We start from the raw sequence: 9,800 nt of genomic DNA, 5'->3' as shown, positions 1-9,800 counted from the left end.
TTCTTTAAAAATATATTGATTTTGATTAAATTAAGAAACGATTTTTAATTAAATAGCAAAAAATCGACATATGCGAACTTCATGTTAGTTCCTTTTAACCGGATATAACCAACAGAACAACTTCACGTTTATTTTTGAAGTTAACCTAAAATAATGTCTGGGGATTTAGATAAATCTATTATTTATCTTACAGAAGTGGAAAAGTTAGGACAGGATATTTTAACACAAAAAGAAACAAAATTGCAACTCTCCAACGCGCAAAATAAATTCAGAGAAGCGTATAGGGCTTTACAAGATTGTCATGAACGAAAAACTTGGTTAAAAGTCGGATCTGTTTACGTTCAATTACCTGTTGAGGAATGTAGAGGTATTTTAAAAGAAGGTGCGTTAAATATTTCTTCGGTTTAATATTTAAATTGAACTATTTAAATTTTGGTTATTTGGCATTTATGTCATGTTGGTGTATAATTGGTTGCATATCTTAAATGTTTAGTTTCTAAATTTATTTATTTTTTTTTAGAAATAGATAAAGTAACGATCGATATAGATAATTTATATGAAAACATAAAAGATAATGTTTCTAAATTGCGGGATTTAGAACATTTACCAGGAATTGAAGGATTTCGGTTAAAACCAATGACTGGGAAAGAAGCAGATGCGATCCACAAAGCCTACGGTTTTAAATAAAACCATGCAAAAATACGGAATAAATTATTATATTTGTTGATTGAATAAATCAGCTACATTTTTAGTAGGTTTTGGTAAATTTGCATATTGTTTTGATTCTTAATGTCGAATTAATTCTGTTTTCCGCATCATTCCCCTCCAAAAAACAATATATTCGATTTCCTTTTGACTTTGAACTTGTCTTTTGACTTTGGTGAAATTTAGTAGTCGAAGACGGCGCCAGAAACGTTTTGACCTCGGGGCCAATTTAAAATAGATGGTGAAAAAAAAGCGATTTCACCTTTGTAGCGGAATCTGGAAGGATTTAAGTTGTTACATGTGAAGAAAGTTGTTATGGTATCGGAGGACGATGACGATTAACAGGTCGTTGGTCTCTGTGTAAATGTAAAAGTGAAATTTATTTTATTTTTAATTAATTATTTGGAGATGATTTATGATTATATTAAAAAAAATATTTAATTTTCGATTTATATACGAAACTGCTGAGTAAATTTTTAAGCGTGGTTAATTAGTTTTTGAGGTCACAATGTCTTTGAACAATAACCCACAACAACTTCAAACTTTTCTTTTAAACGCAGAAAAAAGTCCCGATTTGTTTCGCTTAATATAAATTAAACCCAAATTACGTTTAAACTTCCCAGTTATTTCCTAATAATCGTAATAACAAAATTACAGTTAATAGTACAATTTTTGATGACATTGCTTTGGTAAATTGGAATAATGATTTATCGCCAGGATGAGTCACTTAAAATAATCGATGTAGAAAAAAAAAGATGTTTCAATACACTTTGAACGGTGTCGTAAAAAAGTATGTAACGATAAGAAAATGATTCACAATTATTTTTTGGTGAATTTCAATTTTGTTGGTTTTGTTTCAATTACTCCGGGTGTTAAACTTTCTCCTTTTGAAAACATTTTCGCAATACTCGACCCGTTTTCACTGTCAATGTTAATCGACCCACGAACCGCTTTGCATTCATCGCTATGTGTCGTAACATATTCCGAGATTTCTCCTTTTAGTTAATGCTTTTAAATTATTATTGGTATAAACAGAAAATTTACCAAATTTTATTACAAAAATTAATTATTAAGTTATAAACAATTTTATCGTATTTATTGCGCAATTCTGAAGTAGCATTTTCTTTTTCAGCCTTAATCTTAAAAGAAAGACAGAGAATGTGAGATTAAGCTCAGCGGCACGCGATCAGGAAGTGCGAGAGGAGATAAAGGAAGCTCCCAAGGTCGTGGTCGAGGAAGGGAGGAATCCAAAAAAATGGATTTATGACCAAGTTAAATCATTTGGTGAGTGATATTAATTCCTTTATTGTTCTAAAATTATTCCGTTTCGTGAATAAATCAATTTGTAATTGGTTTAACTGTAAGAGCAACATTTTTGTCAATATCAGCAGTTATTTTAGTTTCTGATTCAGTGTTAAAGAGTTTAAACGTCATTTTAGTTTTATCACTAAATCTCACTAACGTCTTTAATTTACAAGATGATATTTCACATTTGCATCTCTTAATAAAATATAATATAAATGCATCAACAAGAATAAACTTGCTTGAAAATTATAGTATAAAATAATTTATATCTGGAGCGAACTCTGAAATGAGGCTGTTCGTAAACAACCTCTCCTTACAGCTCGCACAGACTACATCACACCTACTTTCTTAAACGGGCCACATTTTGGCATTGAAACGATACCCTAGAGCAACTTTAGCATAGGTAAAATGCTGGCCATCTACACTGATGGATCAAAGAATCTCCAGAAGAGATTAACACCTTTCCCTTTCGCTAGGGTTGTACTTAGGCCGAAATAACTGCTATAAATATAGCAGCTAATGTGATCATGGACTCCAAACAAGTTGGCAGACACGTTGTAATTTGCACTGATAGCAGACAGGCTATGCTAGCGCTTAGTAGGCATCGAACTACATCATCGTTAGTGAAGTCCTGTCGGGAATCACTTGAGGAGGCTAATGTTTATAGCAATGTCACGATAAAGTGGCGGAAAGGACATACAACACTAATTTTCTATTAACTTATTATGTTTTTTCAAAAACCTCATAATTCAATGCTGTATGTGGACTTTTGTCCGTCACTGTACCCTTCTGTTCTACATTAACGTTCATTAAAACCTTGGGTTGATTTTTTGACCCCTGAATGAACTGTAAATTGTGGGAATGTATAAAGGGCCGAAGTGCTGTGGAGGAATTCACCGCCACATGAAACTACACATATAGTTCATTTTTTTCTATAATACCTGTCAAATTGTTGTAAAGTTGGCAAAATTAACAGGGAGTTTTGTTTTATCATGTTTTGAAGAAAATATGTCACATTGACGTTTGAGCTTTCGTTATTCAAAAAGAAAAGGTGCATAAAAAGTGTTGTGGGGTGTTTATTTGCCATTTATTTACCTAGAAAAGGTATTTTATTCTATTAATTACTTTGTAGCACGTTTTTACAACAAATATGTACTTCGTTAAAATCGTATTTATCTAAAAATTTATTAGTATTTTAACCTCAACTAATTAGTTACTGAAAATGTTACTAAAAATCATGAAAACAACATAAATTTTATAAGGGTCCTAGATAATACCAACAGAAACCCTAAATAATTTACATTGACAAGTATTATAGAAAAAAACGAACTATACAATTTATATCTGTCAAATTGTTGTGAAGTTGGCAACAGTTTGCAAGATTAACAGGGAATTTTGTTACCTCAAGTTTTAAAAGTCAATTTATGTCACAATGACGTTTAAAATTTCTTTATTCAAAAAGATAAAATTTAGTGTTTGTTTATACACAGATTATTGAAATAAAATTGGACCTTATAGATTTTAACATATTTTAAATTCTAAAAGTCTGCTGGTATGCTGTTAGAAAATCATTCATGACTATGATTAATAAACGAAAACGGTTTGCATTTGCAAAAAAATGCCAAAGTAAGGATTTTAACTTCTAGAAAATGGTAATTTTCACAGATGAGATTAAATTCAATATAAAAATATCGACTGGACGAGTAAGAATTTGTCAAAAGAAAACCAAGAGTCTATATCCACATAATCTGATACCTATGTTCAAGCGTGGTAGAAATTTGGTGATGATATGGGGATGTTTTTCAGCGGCAGGAGTCCGAAATCTTCATTTTGTAGTTTTTAGATCATGTACAACTGTTCAGAGCATCTCAAACCACCATCACAAAGCTCAGATTTTAATCCTATTGTGAATATTCAAGAAGAAATTGAATTATTATGATATTAAAAACGTAATCGACATAAAAATAGCATTGAAGATAGAATGCACTAAAATACCACCTCAATTAACCACAAAACTAGCGGAATCGATGCCGAGGTGTCTAAGTGCTGTTGTTAAACAAAGAGGCATGCAGCAAAGTTTGGGTATTATTCCAAAAGTATAATTTTCTTAGTTATTATTAAAGTTTGTAATGTTCGAATACGGTTTTTGGCGTCAACTGTTATTAAAATGTCCTTTTTACCATTCGGCTGTCAAACTATAGAGATAACCAACCTATCTACTTTTGCTTTAACTCTTCTAAGTGAAATAAATCATAAAAAATATTTGAAATTTCTACTACCAGTAATTTCTTGAGTAATTTTTTAATGTTTCGGAGAGTGTTCGAATACGGACTTTGCATACTGTACATTTTTTACACCTTTTGAAAATGAATATTTTAAACTAACACTGCTGTGCAGCAAACGCTATTATCGATCCAACTGACGTCGGAGACCGTCGCAAACAGTCGACGCCGCGACGTCTCCGTCTCCGACCTAAACCCCAAGGTATTTTTCGTTCGGTCATTTCCTGAAAACAAACACTAAAAGAAATCAAAATTTCACCGTCTACCTCGAAAGAAAACATTCCATTTCTAATCCAGATTAACCAGAAAAGAAGTAACGTTAAACGTTTAGTGTGTAAAATAGAAGTGAATTAAAAATTTTCAATTAAGGATTAAAATCATGGATTGTCAAGTTTACGTAACCCGCATAAAGGTAAATAATAAACTTATACAATACATACATTAATAAAAAAAAAATTGTTTTTATTCATTTGGCATTGAAATGTTATAAAATCGGTTTTTTTATTACTTAGCTTTTAGATTATTATTTTTTAGAATAATATTTCAAACGTAATATTTTAATTAAATTTTTTAAATTATTTCGAAAGTTAATTAATTGTATAATTTTTACCTTGCAATCTGTATAATTTATGCGAAATTGAAATCATTTTCAATAGGTTGCGTTCTTAAGTAATTAATTATGAATTTTATGATATTTAAAAGATTTCACTAAATAATGTTTATTAAGATATTTGAAAACAAAGCTTTCATTTTAATGTATTATTTATTAAATTATTAACAACGTTTACATCGAGATGAGGCTTCACCTTCTATAACGTAAAAAATACATTAATTTTTTTTAACGTTTGTTTTGAAGCCGTAAAATTATATTTTATAGAGAAGTTTCCTTTCCTAGAATAAGTAAACAGGTAAGCCTTGGGGTGATTGATATCGGTCACTTTTATTTCTTTTTGGATGGACATTTTGCATAGAAATTGTGTGTCAGTTATTTTGTATAGCAGGTAATTTTTAAAAAAACACGCATTAGTTTGAGTGTCTTTTAAAAGAATTTAAGCATGTAGACTTCGAATTATCTTTGTTAGATAAAAGAAGAGCAAGTATAAAATTCCACGTAAATCTCTTTGATATACATACCTGCCTGCTCCTTTTCTAACAAGAGAGTAATAAATCGTTTTTAATTTGCTTTCACAGACTTTAGTGTTATTCTGAAAAAAAAAAAAGGAGTTTACGATTGTCAGAATGCCCAAAATGACGAGCTAACGGCAAAGTTCTCTACAAAATCATTCAACAACTTGAAAGGTTCTGACACCGATGGTGCCCTTGAGGCTCTTAAAGTCTTAGCTAAAGCTCCTGATATTTTTGTGGCTATGTATAACGCTTACATGAAAGAAAGAGTTTTTCACCAACTTTCTATACTATGCACGAATGCTATTATCGATGTTTTTTTAAGATTCTTGGAGTCGCAACGCATAAACCTAACTATTAGGGACTAAGAAGTTAAAGCTAAAATAGAAGAAAAGCAGAAAAAAGTTGGTATTTTAAAATATGGCAAAACAAATAAGAACACTAGCAAATAGGATTATGATCTGCGTGATTAATATTATTGCCGCTTGGAAGGAGAAAAAAAGCACAAGAATCTTCTCTGGTCTGTAAAACCATTCGGAAAAATGAAGGAAAAGAATAGTATGGATTTGATAAAGATGTTGGACTCATACCGAATCATTAATAGTTGCTTTGATGGCCAGCTATGAAATAAAGTGAAATAAGATGTGTAATACGCTAAAACTAGAATGGCTAAGTTAAGTAAATATCCCAAGTTTCTTCAAAGCGAAATAGTTGTTGAAGTACATTTTAGATAATTATTGTTGGTGGAGAAACGCAGTTTTACCAAATGTTGATGAAAACAAAGTAATGAAGACGCAAAGTTATGTTAGCGTCTATTAATATCTGATTTTTGATAGATAACTCTTGATAGATACCAATAACACAACTCGTAATTAGATTTAACCAGATCTAAGTCAAGTAGAAATTCTCGGAGACTATACTGACCATGTTCTAATTTCATAATCTACTTATTGATGGATGGTGGAGTCATAGTTTTCATATAAACTTAAAAGCACATAACTTTTATTCAATACTTTATTTCAATATTCAACACAGCTTGTTACTCGAGCATAGTAGTGGAATGGATTTCCGGCAACTATCCGGCTTTGGCTGCCGAAATTAAAGTATCCTCTTTTTAATGTAAAAAGCCGTTTTGAAAAATCACTTTCAGTTTTTAAAAAATAAATTTTTGAAATGATCGAAATTTTTTCGAATTTTGCAATTTTCGCCGATTAAGATTTAAAAATTCGTATAAAATCCAGTTCTTGGAATATGAGTATGAAAACTTCCCAAAGTGATAATAAAAGTGTATTCTTTCCAATAAAACAACTCGTTTTGAAAAATAGCTTTTAGTTTTTGAGAAAACAATATTTGAAGTTTTGATGAAATTGTCGATGTTGCAATTTTCATTGATAACATTCAAAATTCGCTATAAAATTCATTTCTTGAAGGATCCTTGTGGAAACATCACCAATTATTAATTAAAATATCCTCTTTTTAATGCAACAAGCCGTTTTGAAAAATCGCTTTTAGTTTTTGAGAAATAAATTTTTGAAATGATCGACAATTTTGTCGAATTTTGCAATTTTCGCCGATTAAGTTTTAAAAACTCGTATAAAATCGATTTTTTGGAATGAGTATGAAAATTTCCCAAAGTGTTAATAAAAGTGTCTTCTTTCCAATGAACCAACCTGTTTTGAAAAATAGCTTTTAGTTTTTGAGAAAACAATATTTGAAGTTTTGATAAAATTTTCGATGTTTCAATTTTCATCGATAATTTTCAAAATTCGCTATAAAATTAATTTCTTGAAGGATCCTTGTGGAAATATCACCAATTAATAATTAAAATGTCCTCTTTTTAATGCAACAAGCCGTTTTGAAAAATCACTTTTAGTTCTTGAGAACAAAATTTTTGAAATAATCGACAATTTTTTCGAATTTTACAATTTTCGCCCATTAAGTTTTATAAATTCGTATAAAATCCAGTTCTTGGAATATGAGTATGAAAACTTCCCAAAGTGATAATAAAAGTGTATTCGTGCCAATAAACCAACCCGTTTTGAAAAATTGCTTTTAGTTTTTGAGAAAACAATATTTGAAGTTTTGATAAAATTTTCGATGTTTCAATTTTCATCGATAACTTTCAAAATTCACTATAAAATTAATTTCTTGAAGGATCCTTGTGGAAACATCACCAATAATTAATTAAAATATCCTCTTTTTAATGCAACAAGCCGTTTTGAAAAATCGCTTTTAATTTTTGAGAAATAAATTTTTGAAATGATCGACAATTTTGTCGAATTTTGCAATTTTCTCCGATTAAGTTTTAAAAATTCGTATAAAATCCAGATCTTGGAATATGAGTATGAAAATTTCCCAAAGTGTTAATAAAAGTGTCTTCTTTCCAATGAACCAACCCGTTTTGAAAAATAGCTTTTAGTTTTTGAAAAAACAATATTTGAAGTTTTGATGAAATTTTCGATGTTGCAATTTTCATTGATAACATTCAAAATTCGCTATAAAATTCATTTCTTGAAGGATCCTTGTGGAAACATCACCAATTATTAATTAAAATATCCTCTTTTTAATGCAACAAGCCGTTTTGAAAAATCGCTTTTAGTTTTTGAGAAATAAATTTTTGAAATGATTGACAATTTTTTCGAATTTTGTAATTTTCGCCGATTAAATTTTAAGAATTCGTATAAAATCCAGATCTTGGAATATGAGTATGAAAATTTCCCAAAGTGTTAATAAAAGTGTCTTCTTTCCAATGAACCAACCCATTTTGAAAAATACCTTTTAGTTTTTGAGTAAACAGTATTTGAAGTTTTGATAAAATTTTTGATGTTGCAATTTTTATCGATAACTTTCAAAATTCGCTGTAGAATTAATTTCTTGAAGGATCCTTGTGGAAATATCACCAATTATAAATTAAAGTATCCTCTTTTTAATGCAACAAGCCGTTTTGAAAAATCACACTTAGTTCTTGAGAAATAAATTTTTGAAATGATTGACAATGGTTTCGTATTTTGCAATCTTCGCCGATTAAGTTTTAAAAATTCGTATAAAATCCAGTTGTTGGAATATGAGTATGAAAATTTCCCAAAGTGTTAATAAAAGTGTCTTCTTTCCATTGAACCAACCCGTTTTGAAAAATAGCTTTTAGTTTTTGAGAAAACAATATTCGAAGTTTTGATAAAATTTTCGATGTTGCAATTTTCATCGATAACTTTCAAAATTCACTATAAAATTAATTTCTTGAAGGATCCTTGTGGAAATATCACCAATTATTAATTAAAATATCCTCTTTTTAATGCAACAAGCCGTTTTGAAAAATCGCTTCTAGTTTTTGAGAAATAAATTTTTGAAATGATCGAAAATTTTTTCGAATTTTGCAATTTTCGCCGATTAAGTTTTAAAAACTCGTATAAAATCGATTTTTTGGAATATGATTATGAAAATTTCCCAAAGTGTTAATAAAAGTGTCTTCTTTCCAATGAACCAACCTGTTTTGAAAAATAGCTTTTAGTTTTTGAAAAAACAATATTGGAAATTTTGATAAAATTTTCGATGTTTCAATTTTCATCGATAACTTTCAAAATTCGCTATAGAATTCATTTCTTGAAGGATCCTTGTGGAGATATCACCAATTATTAATTAAAGTATCTTCTTTTTAGAGTTGAAAAGTCTAACTCAAATAACTCCATTTATAGTTTCTTAGACGCCTGGGATATATCCGCTAAATGTGATTCAAACACTAATTTCATAGAATGGGTGTGTTCGTCAAAATCTTTTTACTGTCAGGTTTCCTTGCTCACCTCCAATACACAAATATTCAGTCTTCTTAAAATTTACTATAATACCACAGTTTTCATATTTATTATGTAGTTGTGAAAACTTTTCTTGACATAAATTCAAATCCATTTTATTCTGTGCAATAACTATTTGGTCATCATTGGCATTTAGGTTAAATCTACATGCATGAGTGTGGAAGGGCTCCATTGAGTATCTTGTACAATTCCTTTTGTCACACCAAGCTACGGATTTTCTAAAAGCAAGAATGCAACTCTAAAGGTTATATCAGATGCGTGGCTACTCATCTCTACAATATTTAAATTTTAACTCCTTTAGGGCCAGTTTTACAATAGTGGTTTAAACTACGTTTAACGTAATCTATGGTTAAGTAAAAAAATGTTTTACAGCTACCGTTTAACGTTAAACTACGGTTAGAATCGACCAGTAGTCATCGACCGTTTAAGTGCCAAAACTTAGTTTACGCGTACCAGACCAAACCTCTTTTCTTTATATAGTTGGTGCACGGTTCACATTTGTTCAATTTGTGCCTAGTGAAAAATTGTTTTAATATTTTGTATACCTAATAAATTAAAAAGGACGAACAAGGAT

At 29.8% G+C, this 9,800-nt stretch overlaps 2 protein-coding genes across 3 annotated transcripts in view; both read left to right on the top strand.

The window, feature by feature from the left end:
- The first annotated feature begins 107 nt into the window (after window positions 1-107).
- On the top strand, window positions 108-770 carry LOC111428597 (Pdrg1 prefoldin-like subunit). The gene is made up of 2 exons (XM_023064196.2): window positions 108-382; window positions 521-770. The coding sequence occupies exons 1-2, from the start codon at window positions 154-156 to the stop codon at window positions 685-687; spliced, it is 396 nt and encodes a 131-aa protein (XP_022919964.1). The 5' UTR covers window positions 108-153; the 3' UTR covers window positions 688-770.
- An 829-nt stretch (window positions 771-1,599) lies between these two features.
- The window catches only part of LOC111428579 (probable E3 ubiquitin-protein ligase RNF144A), a 29,566-nt gene continuing 21,365 nt past the window's right edge, over window positions 1,600-9,800 (top strand). The window contains exon 1 of one of the 2 annotated variants that reach the window (XM_071201335.1): window positions 1,600-1,989. The gene's annotated coding sequence lies outside the window, so the exon portion shown is untranslated. Of the gene's footprint in view, window positions 1,990-4,471; window positions 4,705-9,800 lie in introns of those variants that run through there. The other variant, XM_071201334.1, reaches the window with a different exon arrangement.

The sequence above is a fragment of the Onthophagus taurus genome, chromosome 1 (genome assembly GCF_036711975.1).
Source record: "Onthophagus taurus isolate NC chromosome 1, IU_Otau_3.0, whole genome shotgun sequence".
NCBI classification, from domain to species: domain Eukaryota; kingdom Metazoa; phylum Arthropoda; class Insecta; order Coleoptera; family Scarabaeidae; genus Onthophagus; species Onthophagus taurus.
The sequence above is the reverse complement of the archived record's forward strand: the minus strand, read 5'-3'. Positions and strand labels throughout refer to the sequence as shown.

Bases quoted from the DNA above. Each gene is read 5' to 3' on its own strand.
- LOC111428597 (XM_023064196.2), top strand. From the start codon at position 154: ATGTCTGGGGATTTAGATAAATCTATTATTTATCTTACAGAAGTGGAA. The intron at 383-520 runs GTGCGTTAAATA...ATTTTTTTTTAG, and splicing joins TAGAGGTATTTTAAAAGAAG to AAATAGATAAAGTAACGATC.